Below are 19540 nucleotides of genomic sequence, written 5' to 3'. Positions count from 1 at the left end.
TTTTTTGCTAATAACTTATTAAGGGATCTTTATGTAGCCACATTTATCAGTGTAAAAAGAGCAATGAACATTGGGCCCCTGTTTCTCCATTCCAAACAATAGATGTCAATTACATTTAAAATTGTTGCCTTAATCACTTTTGGGTGTCATTTTTCGTGGCTTTGGGAAGAGCAAAAATGCACAGAGTAGAAAATTGTACAATTTCCCTCCCCCACCTCCCTCCCCCCTCTATTTACTGACATAAGATGCTCTCACCTGTGTTTTCATTTCCATATTTAACAACAAAAGTAACACTTGCTAATTGTTATAAGGTTGTCCTGAGTAGCTGTGTTGTTTGTAAAGTTCTTGGAACTGTTAGAAGAAAGGTATTAATACCAAAGCACAAACCACTTAAATAGTGCACTATTGAATGAGGGTATGCTTGCTCTAAAATAGTAATAGGCGAATTATTCCAAAGAAGTTTCATTTATTCTTAGACCACCAGATCTGTAGATTCTTATAGGTTTAGACTCTATGCCATTTTTGAAGCGATACTGTACAGAGAAAAAGTGAAATGGGCAGAGGTTTCTGAATGATATAGATGTGGAAACTGGAATACATCCAATTTCGGCTTCCTCCTGAACTCACGGTGAACACGCCAACATTGCCCCACAGGGAAGAGACTGGCAAAGCCCTCAGCATGCTGGGCCTTCTAACTGGGCTTCCCAGTTAGCTTGCTGGGAAGACAAGTGTCCATCTAGCCGTGGAGGAGCCAGTCCAGCCAGGCTAACTTGCCCATGGATAAGAGTTCTTAGGCAAGTAAAAAAAAAAAAAGAAAAAAGGACTTTGTGACAGCTTGAGGGTTGTCTGTTCACGACTAAACATATGTGGGAGCAAATCCCTTGAAGGGATTGTCAACCTCAACTTTTTTTTTTTTTTAACCTTAAGGCCTCTTTTGGTAAACACAGAATTTGTGTATTCTTTAGTGAGAACTGAAATTTTAAGATAATTTTGTGAATAAAAGGAACTCAAAGGAGACGTAAATTTAGAATAAGCTTTTCAAACTATTTAATAACCGCTCCCATCCTCTGAGGTCTCCCATTGCTCTCCTTTGGCACAGTCTGGTATGAATGCTAGGTTGGCTGTTCTGGAGAGCTATTCCCAGGTGGGCTCCGATGGCTGGACTGCTGTGAGAACGTAGACTTTGTGCCCGCGCCTAGGCCATGGTTCCATTTGTCTCATTTGTTTTCTAGACCCACTGGGCTGCTCCTTCATGGCAGCAGCATCAATCTGTCCTTTGTTTCTTGGTGCTTCCTAGGGATTTGAATTTGAGCAGCACAGTAACGGTTTATTTACGGCACATTCATTTTTTTCATGTTCTTGTCCCCGATTACCCTGGCAATCCGTTAAAGATTGGTCAGCAACTTTGCTGTTGGGATTTTTCTCCTTCGACTCAGTTTACTACAGGCTACCGTAAATGCTGCAGCTGGAATTTGTTGCCAACATATGAACGTGACACTGTTTGGTTTGGGCTTATCATTATCAATCAAAACTGAAGAACAGATACGGCAACAAACGTTGTAGATTTTGACTTTTATTTCCAGTTTGATAACGTGTGTCTCGTCAGATCCCCAACGACGCGTCTGCTTCTTAAAGGAGGCGTGTTTCCTCTTCGGCTTTTGCATTACTGGAGAGAATTCAGGAAGGAGGAGAGCTTGGACTGGAGAGCCACAGAATTTAGTTCTACCGACGGAGGGATGGGTAGAATTAGGGAGCACGCTGACAGATCCACGCATGTTTTCCACAGGGCATCTTCTATGTTTCTAACCAGGTGAACCTCGGGTCAGTCTCCAGAAGCTGTTTTTGTTTTTTAGCGCAAACGAGACACCCTCTGGGAACCAAATGAGTGTTGGCGCGCCCCACCCCTGCCTCCAACCGACCCTTCTCCTTCCCGCCCGCCCACAGCCGCTACTACAACTCCCAGCAAGCACCGCGCAGCGCCACAGGGGACCAGCTCCGGCGGAGGCACCCCTGCGGAGCATGCCTGGAGTTGTAGTCAACAAAGCCTGACCACTCCTCCTTCTGCTATTAGGCATTCCCGCTTGGGAGATGGTAATTCGCTGCCGTAGCGGGTTCTCCAGTCTCGCAACCCTAACTGCGGCTAAACGGGACCGAGGATTGCGCCTTTCCGCCCTGCCGTGCGCGCCGCATCGATGCCCCAGAGCTGAGCTCCGCCCCGTCGACACCCGCTCCCTTGACAGCTGGGCTGGGCTCGGAGCGCGGCGGGCCGGGGGTGCGCAGGCGCAGCAGCAGGCCGCGCGGGGCGGCGTGGAGGGCGGGCCGGGCGTGAGGCCTCGCAGCAGCCGGGGCGCGCACGTAGGCACGCAGAGGCGTCACGTGGGGCGCCGAGGATCGCAGTGCGCGTGGCCGCGGCGGCTGGTGTGGGGTTGAGTCAGTTGTGAGACCCGGAGCTGCGGACGGGCGGGCGGCCCAGCGAGCCGGCGACAGAGCGGCGGGCGTCGGGTTCGGGAGCCGAGCGCTGGCCCCGCGTCAAGTCGGGCCGAGCCGCGCCGCAGCCGCCGCCGCCGCCGCCGCCGCCCCCCGCCCGCAGCCAGCGACCCGCCGCGGGCGCGCCCCCGCTCTGCGCTGTCTCCGATGGCGTCCGCCTCCGGGGCCATGGCGAAGCACGAGCAGATCCTGGTCCTCGACCCGCCCACAGACCTCAAATTCAAAGGTGGGCAGGGGCGGCCGGCGGGAGGGGCGGACGGGCGGGCGGGGGGTGGCGGCCGCGCCCGGTGGGCCCCCTCCCCCGCCGCCCGCGCTCGGCCCCGCCCGCGGGGGTGCGCGCTCCCTTGCCTCCTCCCGCCCGGCGCGCCCGCCGCCATCTTGCGGCGCGCTGCCGCCTCGCTGCGGCGGCGGCCTCGTCCTTGGCCCGCGGGCCGGGGCGGGGTCCGGACGTGGGCGGCTGGGGGGGTGGGGCGGGCGGCCGGGCGCGGGTCGGGCTATGCGTCAGCGGGAACAGGCGGCCGGACGTCCTCCGCGCCGGACGACACCTGCGCCGGGGCGACACCTGCACGTGGACTCCGGGGGCTGCGGGGCCCGAGGGAGCGCCTCGGGCGGGTTTCTCCTGGGGATGCTGAGGGCGTGCGGGGAGCCTGCGGGGAAGCGGGGTCCGTCCCAGCTCCCGTCACGGGGAGACCGAATCCGCATGTGCAGGAGTCCGTATCTTGTCCTTAATTCAGGGACTGTACCGAGCACGGAGCCTGTGAGATGTGTGGCCGGTCTAGTCCTTAAATCAAATCCCTCGTTGTAGTCCAAGGTTGAGTCCGAAAGGAAAACATTGTTTTCCATAGGAAACGCTTTAAATAGGTTTAGGAGTTTTAAAGTGTTGTATTCCGACGTTATGAGAGGAGTATTGTATAAAGCCTTCATTTTGGAAGCTCTAGTGCGTTTCCGAATTTCTTTGAATGGAAATGTCAGTGAGCTGCTTGTTAGGTAAGGATTTGGTTTTAAGACAGCTCCACGAAATATTAATATATTGAGAGGCGCTAAGTGCATTTTATTGTAGCAAGTTTATGTGCGCGGCATGATTTTACATAGTTTTAGGCGAAAGGAAAAAAAAACTTTTGGGGAATCATGAATATAATGATTTAGATAATACCTGACTCAAATAGCTATTATCTTAGGGCGGAGGAATTTAATGTAAACCTTTATGGTTCTAACGAGAATTTTAGTATTTTGCTTTTATTTTTTGGGAGGCTGAGTTTACAGAGGAAGTTTTCTCTTCTGGTTAACCTGTTTGTGTTGCCATAAGGGACTTGGATGCCGTTAAAACTAGTTTTAGGTCAGGAAATGTTCGCAGAGTTTGACGCTTTCTGCTTAGAGAAGTTGTAATGTTTCCAGAGTAAGAAACTAGTAATAACGAAGAGGCAAGTTAAAAAAACAACCAAAAACCCTACCCAGTGACTTGCCAAATAGTTAATTCATTTCAGGTATTGAAGATTTACTAGCTATGATGATAGAACAGGTTCTTGTGTTATGGATGAAAGTAGTTCACAGGGCCTATTAAAGTTTGGACATAAGTTGACTTAAAAAAAAAAAGTTTCACTGGAAGTTTTATAGAGACACACATTCACTTGGGCCATTTACTTAGCAAACACTAGTGAAAGCTTTGTGCCGGGACTTCCTTGGTGGTCCAGTGGTTAAAACTTCACCTTCTAGCGCAGGGGGTGCCGGTTCAATCTCTGGTCGGGGAGCTAGGTTTCCACGTGCCTCACCGCCAAAAAACCAAAAACATAAAACAGAAGCAATATTGTAACAGATTCAATAAAGACTTTAAAAATGGTCCACATCAAAAAAAATCTTTAAAAAAAAAAGCTTTGTGCCATCTCTATATTTGATTAAGAGTATTCAACAATGAGTAATTTATTCAGCAGGTATCAGCTTACATTTGGGGATTCAGTGCTAAGCAAGGTGGAGGAAAGGTCCACAGTTTGGTTTAATGGGGTAAGCATACAATTAATAACAGTAAAATTTGCTAGGTTTTATCTCAGCCCTTGAAGAACTCCTAGATGGAAAAGACATATAGATGCTGTAACAGAGGCAAAAGCAAGTATGAGGAAAGAAGCCCCTTCTTCCTTCCTCCCTGCTTGCTTTAGGAAGCAGCTTGCTTTCAAATGGGGAAGGGGGAGGGCTGGTCAAGGGAATGGTTTGCTCCTTTACTGATGTGAGAGAAGGTTGGCTTGTACTTAGATACCCAGTGGGTTGCTGTGTGGTTCGGTTTAAAAGTGGGGTAACGGGGAGGATTGGGAAAGAGGAGGGGTAGGATGAATTGGGAGGTGACATTTGGTGTCATTTGAACTTCTTAATAAAAGTTATTCTGTTAGTCAGAGGTAAATTGATTGCTCTGATGGAAAGCTCTCTGTATTCCGAAGAGCAGTTCAACACTAAGTGAGGAGACTCAGTTATAATCAACAATCTCTTTATGCTTCATTTGATGGTGGTATAAAAAGTCATTTAAGGGCTTCCCTGGTGGTGCAGTGGTTGAGAATCTGCCTGCTAATGCAGGGGACACGGGTTCGAGCCCTGGTCTGGGAGGATCCCACATGCCACGGAGCAACTAGGCCCGTGAGCCACAACTACTGAGCCTGCGCGTCTGGAGCCTGTGCTCCGCAACAGGAGAGGCCGCGACAGTGAGAGGCCCGCGCACCGTGATGAAGAGTGGCCCCCGCCCGCCACAACTAGAGAAAGCCCTCGCACAGAAACGAAGACCCAACACAGCCAAAAATAAATACATAAATAACTTAAAAAAAAAAAGTCATTTAACTCTATCGTGAATTACCCGTAATTTTCAGTTTAAGTAAAAGTTTATTAAAGGATAGTTTTGCAAAATGTCACCTGCTGGTAGGTTTATTTGAATTAGTTTGACTTTACATTTGATTAAGATGGTTTCTCCAAGAGTGAGTGATTTAATCATTCTGAGATTGGGTGGTGAATTTTCCTGTTATATAAATAACAAAGTCATCTTGATATGAATTATCATCACTTTGCACAATTGTGGAGAAGCAGATAGCAGTTTAATAGATTTTCTACATACCTCAATATTTTATTGAAGTTCATTGTTTTATACGATTGTTTATATGAAAATACTTTTATAATGATGTCATGAATTCTAAAGTAGTTCTTTTGTTGCATTAGTAACAAAAAAGAGGTAGATATTTTCAAATTCTGTTTTTTAAGCCCTGGCAGTAATTTGACCTAGAATTCAGATTTGAAATTTGGTATTACATGTGAGAGACTTTTTTTGGGGGGGGTCCTTAAAATGTTTATTTACTATTATAAAATTTCTTCCTTTGTATTATACAACATTTTTATTTCTCCAACCTGTTAGTAATTCTGGAGAAGAGTTTGGAGAAGAAAGTTTAGAAAATGCTAAAATAAATTATGAATGTATTCTTCCTCTTAATGATCAGAGAAAGAGGAAAATAGACCAAAACCATTGTATTGAAGGTGGCCCATAACAGTAACATCAGTAAAGGAAACTAAGCTCTCTGAGTGACGAGGGACCTGCAATGTGTCAGCCAAAGCATCTTTGAATAGCAGCACATCACGATGAAGAGGCCTGAGTGAGGATGGGGGATACTCCTCCTCTTGGTGGGTATTTGGCACATTTTTACGTATTTCATATTACTCCTGTTTCACAGTGGCTACATCAAATCCCTGGGGTGATTCCGGCCCCCACTCACCCCCCCCCCAAATAGGACATGGTTGTCTTATTACTCCATTCCTTAACGGTTTTCAAGGAGCTCTTGACTGCCCACCAGATAAAAGCCTAACTCTGAGCGTGACATACAAGCCCTTCCGTGACGTGCTGTCTCCTCTTGTTACACCTGTTTGTCGGCACATGTCCACACTTTCTTCTCTGAGAAAGAAAAACCCTTCTCATATTTAAGCTTATTTGTTCTGCTATTTTTGCTGGTTAAGGTAAAAGTCTTTCATGACTCAGGCCATGTTCCATCGGATATTTTCTCGGTCATGTTTTCAACCACTGGCTTCTTCCTTTAAACATAAAAATGCACTTAAGTCTTTCATTTTAAAAACAAATAAGCCAACAAAATACTTCCTTGACTCCCAGCTCCTTGTGGTACTTGTACCTCCTGTGCTTCATTTCCTTTGCAGTCAGACTTCTTGGAAAAGTAGTTCATGTTCCCAGTCTCCCTGGTCCTCTCCTCCTGTCTACTGTCCTCACTGCTTCCTGATTGCTATTGCACTGACCACTGCCACTTTCTCTCTCCCATGACCTCTCTTGGCACTTGCCATTATTGACAGTTTGTCTTTTTAAAAACTCGATTCTTTTGACTTCTGTGGTACAGTTGTCTTCTAGTTTTCTTCTTTGCTCTTTACTGTCTCATTCGTGACCTTTTTCTTAAACGCTCATGTTTCTGAGATTCTGACTTGGTTTCAACTTTATCTCACTCTGAACTTCCCTTGTTCAGGCTTCCTTGTTTCAAGGGCCTCTCTTTCCCCTCCTTGCTCTCTTTTTGCACACATTGGTACACTCCCAAATCTGTGTTGAATTCAGACTTAAAATCACCTTTGGAATACATACTAATTACTTATTGACATCTGGATGTGAATGTTGCTCAGACATCTCAAACTCCGCATATCCCAAACTGGTTTTTTACATTGATGTTAAGGGGGAGAACGGTACAGGTGTGGAGGTAGTGGAGTGATGTCATATTTGTAGTTAAGGAAACACACTTCTGGTAGCAATATGGAGTAATATGGGAGGGAGAGATGAATTAGGCAGCTGCTGCTGTCCACGCAAGAGGTGACCGCTTGTGGGGTGGTGTTGGAGATGCAAAAAGTTAAAGACCGTCAAGCTGGTGAGACCCGGGGGTCTCTTAGGTGTGTGCACTGGGAGAGTGTGTCTTGAAGGCTCTATGATTTCTGGCTTACACACCTGGAGAGAGGGTGTCTCACGACAGACAAGCACTGGCTGTCTCATGAGAACGGGTGTGTTTTACCCAGGGGGAGTGGAGGAGGAAGGTCCTCATCTCCTTGGACAGGTTAGCTACATTTAGGTCCTTTCAGGGTTGTCATGAGGAGGTGAATCGTAGGCCTTTGGTGGTACGGGCGTGTTACTCAGGAGCGCTCTGGGCTTGGCTAATTCCTTTGCTTCAGGTGACTCTCGTTCCCTTACTGGTCAGCAGCTGGTCTTCTTTTCTCTAGCATCCCCTCCCTCCAGCCTGTCGTCTACATGGATGCTAGAAAGAACTACCCTTTGAAAAGTGCACACCTGATACCGTTGCTCCCTGGGTTGAAGAACCTGCACCATTTTCCCATTATGCACTTGACAAAGCTCCACATCCACCGCCTGCCTCTTCATTTCTTTTCTGCCGTAGCTTTGGTTATATGAAACCATCTCCCCAGACGCTCTCAGCTTTTGCAAGCCTCTCCAGATGCTCTTTTCAGAGTGTTGTCCTCCCTCCTGTCAGGCAGGCTTTCTCCACTTCAAGAGCCCCTTCCTCTTGTGCTGTCTTTGATTTTCCCAGGCCACTTGGTCACTGCCTTCTTCATGTCACTATCCGAGCTTGTGGTTATCTGCAGTTACAGCACTCACCATTGTGTAGTATTTATGTTTACGTACTTTTCTCTCACAATCTGTACTGTAAATTACTTGAGGATATGCTCATTTATTTTTATGTCCATAATAACAAGATCTGGCATGGGATGATTGTCCAGTGAGTGTTGATTGCACTAATAAGATTCTGATGATTTCTCCTGTAATTCGTATGTTTTCTGTCTTGGATCTCTTTTCAGTAGGGTTTTTCATCTGCCTTTGCAGGTACTTGTGTTTTCAGAGGTTTGTAGTTCCAGAAAAGGGTATTTTGTTAAGAGCTGACTAACAATAGATACATTGTTCATTCTTTATGCTTCACCTTTTTCATTTGTTAAGTGAGAAGTGGGACTGGGTGATTTCTTGGGTGGTGGTCCGGCTGTCAGGGTTTGTGAATGTATATGACAGTTGAGTGCAAAAGGAAGACACAATTTTTCCCTGCAAAAGGAAAACACAGTTTTTCTCTTTACATATGTAAAGAATTGGGAGATCTTGGTTGAGTTAAGTTCTGCAAAGTTTGGTATTTTGTGATTCTTACTGTTGGTAATTTTGTTGTTTACTGTACTAGTTACCTGTTAGATTTCCTTTAAGTAAGACCTTCCTTAACCATGCAGAGATGGTCTGTGAAGAGAGTTTGTTAGCAAGGACCCTTTTATTTTCTCAGAGGCTATTCCTGACTCTCTTTTTCTTGTTGCTTTTCTATCTTGACTGACCGACCCTTCAAAGAACTCCTGTTTTTCAGAGGAGATAGTGGTTAATATAGGATGGATCCTACTTTCCTTCATAAAAAGTTGGTTTAAAAGAAAATTACATGTTCGCCAGTTTATTAAACTTTACAGGCCACAAAATGTAATATTATTTTGTATAACTACTAAAGAAAAACTCTTGTTAAAAAAATTAAATGCAAGAGGGGGTTATTTTTGCAAATGCTTGTTTACTGGGTTTATTATAACTGAAATGTGACTCAAATTACTCTTTAAAATTTCTTATGAAAACTTTCAAACATTTGTAAAAACCTCTATACACTTAATGAAATCTCTATACTCTTAAATTTAATAATTTCATATATACTTAAGTTTAATGATTATTAGTATTTTACTGTGTTTTTTGGGGGGGCAGGGTTACCGCAGTATTTTAAACAAATTCTGGCTGTTAACATCTCAAGCCTAAATACCTGAGCTTGCATTTCTGATAAACAAGAAAAGGGTAATTATATTTGCAGAATCATGACACCATTGTCACTTAATAAAACCAAAAATAATCCTTCAATAATCTGATATTTCGTCTATTGAAATCTTCCCAATTACAGTCCTGGTTTTTAGTTGGTTTGTTCAGTCTGTGCATTGCATGTGGCTGTTGTATCCAGGTCATCTTAATCTTAACAGTGCCTCCACCACTTCCTTTTTATTATGCCATTTACTTGTTGAAAAGACCAGGTCGTTGTCCAGTGGAATGTCCCGTATTGATATTTCTGGTATGTAGTTCCTGTAAATTTGGAGTTGGATTTAAGGGCTTGAAGATTCAGGTTTCAATATTTTTTTGGTAAAAATACTGCATAGATAGAATTGTGTCACATCAGGTGTGGATAACGTCTGGTTGTCCAACTTCTAGTGATGTTAAGTTGATTGGTGATGACCGCCTTATCCCTCCCGTGAAAAGTTGCATAAGTATGAGTGCATTTATGGTAATATGTGTGAGGGAAAAGATCAGAAAGAAAATAATGTTAGCAGTCATTAGCTCTACTTTAGGATGCTTTTGTTTTTACGTTTTTACTTTTCTGTGTGCCAAGATTTCTGCAATGAACATTCAGTGCTTTTTAAGGGTAAGAGAAAAAAATTATTTTGTTATTAGACTCAGTACTTTGAGAGATTATATCAAAAGTTTCGTTTGTCCTACCTGTAATACTTTGTTTTATTTTTTATTAATAACTTAAGCCTTTTATACAGGCTGACGTCTTTTTTTTAAAATAATAAAGCAGTTATATAAGGTCAATAGAAAACAAGTCTGTAACTATACTGTAGCAGTTCAGACATCAAGGCATATAACGACAAGTAGAAAATCATGTTTGTTTGAAAGCAAATCTAATGTATAATTAACTGTACATACATCTGTTTTCATTGGGTTCTTGCTGTTAGGATCAATTGGTGGTCTCTTTTTTTTTTTTTTTTTTTTTTTTGCGGTACGCGGGCCTCTCACCGTCGTGGCCTCTCCCGTTGTGGAGCACAGGCTCCGGACGCGCAGGCTCAGCGGCCATGGCTCACAGGCCCAGCCGCTCCACGACATGTGGGATCCTCCCAAACTGGGGCACGAACCTGTGTCCCCTGCATTGGCAGGCGGACTCTCAACCACTGCGCCACCAGGGAAGCCCCAATTGGTGGTCTCTTGTGAGAGCGTGGTAGATTAGTTTGGCGTATTTATTTCTCAGAGAATGGGCCCTGCCCATAGACTGTATTAGAGGCAAGTAGGTCTAAGCAGCGTGTAAGTTCACAGGATCCCTCTTCGTCCAGACAGTGCTGAGGGTTCAGTGGTGGGCACCTCGCCCAAGGCCAGCCAATATATACATACTGATGATTGGCTAGTCACAACGTTGAAGCCTCCTCTTTAAACACGATAGGTTTTAGACTTTTAAGGTTGCAGAGATTTGGAGACAGTGGCTGATTTGGGCCATGTCAAGCAGAAGTAGCCAGTTGAGAGAGAACAGGGAGAGGAAAGCAGGCAAGAGAGGTCTTGTGGTTCCAGTATCAGTTTCTCTTGAATGCAGCCTTTTGTGAGGCCAGCTGTACCTCATATCCTTTGTCACTGAGATTGCTTTCATCTTTATAATCAACGCTTAAGTATGATTTTATTCTTCATAATAAAATTCCTTGCTTAAATAAAATTAGACTTCAACATTTATGAGACTGTTTAACTTTATGACTGTGACACATTTCACTTTATAAAAATAACCTCAACTAATATCTTAAATTTTTATAAATACCATTTTTGATGCCGTGTCATTAATATACCATAGTTTAAAAAAATTTTTTTTATTTTATTTTATTTTTGGCTGCATTGGGTCTTCATTGCTGCGCATGCGCTTTCTCTAGTTGTGGTGAGCAGGGGCTACTCTTCGTTGCAGTGCGCGGGCTTCTCATTGCGGTGGCTTCTCTTTGTTGTGGAGCATGGGCCCTAGGCACGTGGGCTGCAGTAGTTGTGGCATGTGGGCTCAGTAGTTGTGGCTCGCGGGCTCTAGAGCACAGGCTCAGTAGTTGTGGCACAGAGGCTTAGTTCCGCGGCATGTGGGATCTTCCCGGGCCATGGATCGAACCCGTGTCCCCTGCATTGGCAGGCGGATTCTTAACCACTGTGCCACCAGGGAAGTCCCAATATACCATAGTTTGCTTAGCTACTTTTCTCTGGCATTTGGGGAGTTCTCTAGGATAGTTATCTTGAACATTTGGTACTGTTTTCAAAATTCAGGTTTAAATGAATGAGATGTTTAGTTACTTATGTTTCAGCTTTTAAAGGATGTGATTGGATTCAGTGGCCATTTAAAAAAATAGTTATGTTAAAGAATTGTTAATATGAGAGAGCTTTAAAGTACTAGTTTGTAATAAAAATTGACAGATTTCTTATGGGCCTACATTTTGACAGCCTTTTATTTTGTAGCTATATACTTCCATATATATCTACTCATCCATATATATTTACACGTGTGTGTGTATATATATATATATACACATACATATTTTTATTTTGGTACTTGGACAATCTGACATGAATTGGAGTGACTGCTGTACCTTTAAAGGTATAGAGCACCTTGACATCATGGAGTGTGTTTTCTGTTTGTTTTCTCTATGAACAGATTTTACTTTTATAGCTTATAGGGGAAGATGAATCTCTTGGTTTTGTTTTCTAAGTACTGTTCCTACTGCCCAAAATCTCAGTAACAGCAGATAACTGAGAAAAAAGATTTTTCTGAATCTTTTCAGTCCCCACCACTCCACTTTAAAAATAAAAGATTTTCTGAACAAATTAAGGTAATATGAATTCACCTTTAAAAGTCCCTTCTGATTATAAAATCGATGCTTAATGTAGAAAGTTGAAAAAGCATAAAACAGTATAAAGCAAATAAAAATTACTCAATCCTACCACCTATAAATAACCAGTTTCTTTAAAAATTTTTTTTTTAAATTTATTTATTTTGGCTGCGCCAGGTCTTAGTTGCGGCATACAGACTTCTTAGTTGTGGCATGTGAACTCTTAGTTGCGGCATGCATGTGGGATCTAGTTCCCTGACCAGGGGTCAAACCCAGGTCCCCCTGCATTGGGAGCACAGGGTCTTACCCACTGGACCACCAGGAAAGTCCCTAAATAATCACTGTTAACAGTTGATTATTTTTTCTGTGTATGACTCTTTTATATCCTATATTTTTTAGTTAATATTTTGATAATTTTCCCATGTTATAAGTATTTTGCTTATAATCTAACAGGAGCTTTAGATCTCTAAATGGTGCTAAAAACATTTATTTCAGGTTCTCCCGAAGATATCCATTTCTCTTTTATTCTTTCCCATCCTGCCTACCTAGATTTTAAAAAGTAATCTAAACTCTTCAGATATGGAACACTTATTTCTGTTTTAACAAAGCTGTTAATTTAAGCATATTTAATGTTTAATCTTGAGTGCAAGCATGAAAAAAAGTTTTTTTTATGTGTGTGTACATCTTATTTTTCTCTAGAAAGTTACACAGTGGAAGGACATAAGATTTATATAAAAATGTTACAAATCAAAATGTTTCATTTCTGTGTGAAGACAGTGTTGTTTATACTCTCCCACTTGTTCTCAGTACTGTGTCACAAAGATTGTTCAGGTCAGAGTGAGCAGTCTGCATCAAAAGGTCAGAAAAAATACTTCCAAAATGTTTAGTAGCTTTATACAAAATGTCAGTGAGGCTGTGATCATCTAGGATTGAATTACCGGCCATGTTACCATGGAGTAGTAGGTGTTTTCTAATTAAGGCAGTAAGTAAAGTTGTTCATAAATGTCACATACTTTGAGGGCTGAGAGGAGTCTTAGAGGTGGTTTTGTGTACTGAGCTAGAGTGGAGGGTTAGACTGGGCTGGAGAAGTGACATGATTTGCTCAAGGTCAGTCACCTTGTTGATGGTGTTAGATTGTGAGCCTCTAACTCAGCACACTGCATTATGCTTTTTACAAAAGTCAGTATGTACACCATCAATAGCAGACCGCCCCCCCCCGTGCCCCCCACCCCCGCAGGAAGGTGATGGATGAGAATTTAACTTTGTGCTCAGAGCACTGCTGCATTAACTTAAAGTGATGAAAAAGAAAGAAAAGACATGGTTCCTGCCTGTTGGTTACTTTTAACTATAACTTTAAGCCCCTAGAGTGGGAAAACTTTTTTTTTTTTTTAATGAGGACACACTACTATGTTGAGTGGATTTTGGACATTGTTTCATGATACATTTTGAAATTCTTTGTTGATTATGTAATGTAGATAAACAAGGGCAGTGAAGCAGTTTAAGAAATCAAAGCTTTCCTTAAATAGTAGAAGGTTTAAATAAAATAGGCAAGTTTGGCTTTTGTATTAATCTCAGGGTCTATACTTTTGTAAGGTTAATGAAAGCTTATAAAAAGATACGTTTAGTGCTTTAATAACTAAACCATCTTGAATAGAAATGACTCACTTTGTTTCCCGGAAAGTGGTCTTCTGTTTATTTTTACACTAATGTTTGTACAATAATATTTATTCAGTACCTACTATGTCAGGGATTGTCCAGCTGGGGATACAGCTGCAAATAGAACAGAGACCCAGTCTTCATGGAGCTTACATTTGCTCAAGTCTGAGATTTCAGTGTGTTTGGGAAAAAAATACAGTAAATAAATTAAGGTAACTTCATCTTAAAAATTTGTAATGAAGATGTTTTAGGGCTTTCTTTGATGTAAAACATAAAAACCGTTTTCTTGGTATTTGATACTTGTTTCCAGAAATATTCATCCTGTGGAACCAAGGGAAATACAATAAAATATCCAATAAAAATCTTTTTCTTATATTACTGATTTGACTACAGTTTCATGCTTTAACGCTGCAGAAATCTGCCTGGAATGGCTTATGAATTAGGAAATAAATATAGCTTAGGTATTTGCATAAAATACATAGAGAATTTATGAGAGTTCAGGCTCTGGAGGCAGACCTGACTTCCCACCTCCATGGCTTTGTGCTTGTCTGACCTTGGACAAGTATTCTAACTTCTGACTCAGAGTTGACTCATCTGTAAAATGAGGATAAGTAATAAAAGTATCAGCCTCATAGGCTTGTTATTAGGGTTAGTGACATAATTCACGCAAAGTTCTTCATACATGGTGAGTGTCCACTAAAGGCTAGATTGTAAAACCTTCTGTTATCACTATTTTACTATTACTACTGCTGCCATGCTACTATTACTGTGGGAGTTCTTAGTAGATATTCTGTGTACTGTACAGCATATAATTCAGATGTGTGATTAAGTTAACATAGCAAGACATATTCAGCAACATAACCCTTTGTTACTGTTTAATCAGCGATGCAGCCGTTAATTTGCTAACACCTGTGGAAACATTGAAGTAGTCATCACTGACTTCACTACAGCTACATTATTTATATATTTGAGCTGAGCATCCAGCCTGCCTCATTAGGATTTTTACCTGTTCTGTTTCAGTACAGATAGGATGGAGGAGTGAAAATGTCATGCTGGGGTAAATGATTTATGAATACCTAGAGTCATAGCAGAACGTACATACTTCTGATATATATATTTTTTGCGGTACGCGGGCCTCTCACTGTTGTGGCCCCTCCCGTTGTGGAGCACAGGCTCCGGACGCGCAGGCTCAGCGGCCATGGATCATGGGCCCAGCCGCTCCGTGGCATGTGGGATCTTCCCGGACTGGGGCACGAACCCGCGTCCCCTGTGTTGGCAGGCGGACTCCCAACCACTGCCCCACCAGGGAAGCCCTACTTCTGATATTTTTTGTTGTTATTGCATATTGATTAAGAACAATCCATGTGATTGCTTAGCCATACTCAGGTTAAGGCCAGTGTGAATTACTCCAGTTCATTCAGGGATGAGCTGGTTTCTTCTCAGGGAGCTTATAGTTAGTGGGTGATTTAAGACGTACATAAGTAATGAAGTGAGACGTGCGGAGAGAGAGGTAGGGACACTGTGCTATGGTAGTTGTATGGTCACCCTTGTTTCTCCTCAGAGGTGCATGCTTTGGTTCATTGCACTTTCTGCTGTTATCCTCCCGAGGTCACTAACTCAATCTATACCCATAGCCAAGAACTCATAGCTTGTCCAGAACTGGAGAGTCTGAAAGGTGAGCCTGCTTCAGTGTTAAAGGTGCTGTAGAAGACATAGGACTCCTGGTTTTAGAGGCAAAAGATGTTATTCTCAGGGCACTGCAGGCAGCAACTTCCTAGTTGTGTTGGTTTCCTTTGCCCCTCAGATTCCATGGGGGCAACACAAAGGGGTTCAGTGCAGGTGGGTGCTGCCCACCTGGTGGGTTTGTGTCATAGCTGAGAAACCTTGAGTCTAGGGCCCCTGAATCTTTTGTGATGGGCTGCACAGAAACCTGCCTGACCTTTTTCCAGAGGAGGACCTGAGCATTATCACACTGGACAGTAAACAAACCTGCCCTCTCCTCAAGAGGGAGATGTTAACAGTCAGATGCAAGACTGTTCACTATGTAGTAGATCCTTGAAAAGACAGTCTGTATGAAAGCCTCCAGGGCCTCCACTGGCAAAAGGTGCAGAAATGCTAGAGACCCACGGAGACTTGTCTCCCAACAGACCTCCGGGTTGCTGGTCTAAACGATGCTACGGAGTTCATGAGTTAACATTGGTGCACATAGCCTGTTTATTCTTGAGCTGCATCCCAGAGGCCTTTTCTATTTCTGAAATGCTCCATGCTATATTCAGGACCACTTATCCTGAAATAAAATTTGATTCTCTTCTTAGTAAGCAGATACTGTTGAACTCAAGTTGATATACATGCTGAGGTGTTTAGGAGTCTTCAGTTACTTTGGAATGCATCAAAATAAGATGGATCGATGGCCAGAGATGGCTAGGTAGATTGATAGGTCTCAAAGTAAGTAACAGCAAAGTGTTAATTGTAGAGTCTAGGTTATGGGTGTATAATCATAATGGTTCACTGTTCAATTTCTTTGAAGTTTTTCAAAATGCTGGGGGAAAAGCCAAGTGCTCTCCCCTTATTTCCCCCAAGTCAGTTTTCTTTGCAACTAAACAAAGCCTGGCATTTCAAGAAAACTTTAACGGCAATTTACATCAAAATAGGTATATATGATAACCATTTAAGAAACTGTTTAGTCAGAGTGGTTCTACTTTTAGCTGTTTTTAGCTTAATTGTGTTCCTTTTAAGAGTGGGAGGTTTGGAGAACTATTTAAAAGGAAATCATTGCTCTAAATTTTTTTTTAAATTTATTTTTAAATTTATTTTTGGCTGCGTTGGGTCTTCGTTGCTGTGTGCTTTCTCTAGTTGTGGCGAACGGGGGCTACTCTTCGCTGCGGTGCGTGGGCTTCTCATTATGGTGGCTTCTCTTGTTGCAGAGCACGGGCTCTAGGCATGCGGGTTTCAGTAGTTTGGCACGCAGGCTCACTAGCTGTGGCTCGCGGGCTCTAGAGCACAGACTCAGTAGTTGTGGCGCACAGGCTTAGTTGCCCTGTGGCATGTGGGATCTTCTTGGACCAGGGCTCGAACCTGTCCCCTGCATTGGCAGGCGGATTCTTAACCACTTCGACACCAGGGAAGTCCTGCTCTAAATTTTAGGTATACAGTGTTTCATGCCGGAAATATATTTTTAGGTAAAGGAGTCAGGCTAGTCTCGCTTAGGACATCCTTCTGGGTGAGCTGCCCTAAAGTTTTCCTACATTTTTGAAGTTTGAGGTTCCAAGTTTTTTCCAAACTTTTTAACACAGGGACCATATTTATGTATGTTACATTTCCATCTGTTAGAATTTGGGACTGAGAATAGGACTTTGGCTTACTGGGAATGATAATGTAGTAGAGCTAGGATAGAATACTTAGTGACAGGAAGTGGCGTGGGAGATTGAAGGAGGGCAGCCTGTGTAATTAAAAGGTGGAGTTTTAAAATATAATTTAATTTTGTTTTTTCAGTAAAAGTTCAAGTAAATGTTATCTGTATTGTGTGGAATTTTGTTTTATATGGTATATTTTTACATATAAACAGTGAAATTTCATCTGTAAAGTAGGAAGTATCAGTAGGTACCTGTGGTTGGTGACTAGTTTACAATCAAGTAATCATAAAATGGACTGTTGTAGTGATTGTTTCTAAATGTTAAACTAAGCATTTATATTGGACAAATGACAGGATTTTCTTCAATTACAGGGATTACGTTTTAGAAATCCTCAAAACATGAGTATTTATTTCCTATATAAGTTGCTTCGAATGTTTCACTTTTTCATCAAAACACTGCTTTTCACTTTTCTTTCAGTTTTTTTTTAAGCTTACACCAAGGGTCAGCTTTTCTTAAAAACAAAAACAAAAAAAACTTTACTGTTTTTCATAAAATAAAAATATGTACAGTTTAAAGAATTATCAAGAAGTTAATAGCTCTGCACTCCTGTGTTTTATGGTAACCATTTACTTGTTTTTCTTAATGGTTTAAACACCTAAGCATTGCAGGGGATGCTAGTAAAGCAGGAGATTATTGATATAATGTAGTGGTTTTTAACCTTATTTGACACGATATCCCATTTTGATATTTTATATTTTGTAATGCCCATTTTTTCATCCTGAAGTGAAATTCATGTATAAAATTACTTAACCAACATACACAGTTAAAATTTTTTAATATAATGCCCTAACTGTAACATAAAGGAGAAGAAAGTGAATTTGTGATGAAATATGCATTTCAATGTGTAAATGTTTGGGCATGAGTATAGTAGAAGACTAATGAATTAGCCAGATGCCTGTAACCTACTTAAATAAATGAGTTTGGATTTAAGGGAAGTTAAGGGAGGAGTTCTCTGATAGAGGGTTTTCTCTAACGTTTTAAATAAGGGCAAGAGAATATTTATGCATGTGGGTAGAATCATGTGAATGTGTCACCCATACATGTGTGCTGACTGGACCAGACGTTTGTAGGGATTTAAGTGTCCTGAGTGACATTGCTGTTGGTAGAATAATTTTCTGTAATGGTGAACTCACCTTTCAGAGTTTTAGGGAAAGAGAAAAAGGTTTCTTGTTTTATACAATAGATGTATTTCTGGGAAAGAGTTTTTTTTTTTTTTTTTTTTTTTTAACCAGTGTGGATTTCTGGAGGGGTATGTGAAGATCTGGTGGGATGGGGGCCTAATACTGTACTTGATCGCGTGGATCTACCCGGGTGTTGAGAAATGTCTAACATCCTGTTCCTCTCTCCCCCCAACAGTAGCACCACCCAGTCCTAATGTCAGACAGAAGTACCTGACAGTGGCAGTATTACCCTGGATTTAGGCTTGTGCTGTAGCAGATAAATTACATAACTTTTCCTCTATTTTTGAGGGCCTGTAAGGGTAGATTCTATCAGGTCTGTTTAACCTGCAGGCTCCAGGAATCCACGATACACCCCCACCCCAGATCGCCCCATCTCACCCTCACCCTCCAGAAAAACCCAAGGTAAAATTGTTGTGAATATTTGCCTGTATATGTTTTTCTGGGTTAGTATATAGTTTTCATGAGATTCTTAAAGAGTTTCTGTGACCCACAAAGGTGGAACAGATGTTTCTGCCTAAGACCTCTTCAAGCTATTAAATCTGGTTATTATGCTAGTGGTCATTAGTACTTGCTGATTTTGCATTTTAACCAGGAAAATGGGCTCAGACTCTGAACTGGCTGCTGGGAGCAACCCTTACTGAGAGGCTTGGTTAGAGGGACACAGTGGAGTAGAAAATCTCAAATTCATTTGTTAGGTGGCTTTATTGTAGGTAATTTTACTGATAAGGTTAACATATTCAGTAAAGAATTTGGCTTTTGAATTGGTGGAATTTTTTTCTTTTGACATATTATCTTCATCTTTAGCTAGTTTGTGGTTTTTTTTTTTTTTTTTTGCGGTACGCAGGCCTCTCACTGTTGTGGCCTCTCCCGTTGTGGAGCACAGGCTCCGGACGCACAGGCTCAGCGGCCATGGCTCACGGGCCCAGCCGCTCCACGGCATGTGGGATCTTCCTGGACCAGGGCACGAACCCGTGTCCCCTGCATCAGCAGGCGGACTCTGAACCACTGCGCCACCAGGGAAGCCCTAGTTTGCGTTTTTATGTCTAGAAAGACCACAATCTATTATTTAAGATTTATAATCCCTTTTGGGCAATATAAAATGTAAGTAGTTTCAGAATTCATATGTTGATGAAAATTGACACATGGTCATTTTCTAAGTCAGTTTAAAAAATC

The 19540-nt window shown here is 42.2% G+C and overlaps 1 protein-coding gene across 1 annotated transcript in view; it reads left to right on the top strand.

Moving 5' to 3' along the window:
• Positions 1 to 2391: 2391 nt before the first annotated feature.
• VAPA (VAMP associated protein A) overlaps positions 2392 to 19540 on the top strand; it is a 41951-nt gene continuing 24802 nt past the window's right edge. Inside the window, exon 1 of the mRNA XM_060118599.1 lies at positions 2392 to 2713. Within this exon, the coding sequence (XP_059974582.1) occupies positions 2635 to 2713 (79 nt within the window). The 5' untranslated portion in view covers positions 2392 to 2634. The remainder of the gene's footprint in view (positions 2714 to 19540) is intronic.

Source organism: Mesoplodon densirostris, chromosome 15, assembly GCF_025265405.1.
Source record: "Mesoplodon densirostris isolate mMesDen1 chromosome 15, mMesDen1 primary haplotype, whole genome shotgun sequence".
Lineage (NCBI taxonomy): Eukaryota > Metazoa > Chordata > Mammalia > Artiodactyla > Ziphiidae > Mesoplodon > Mesoplodon densirostris.
The sequence above is the reverse complement of the archived record's forward strand: the minus strand, read 5'-3'. Positions and strand labels throughout refer to the sequence as shown.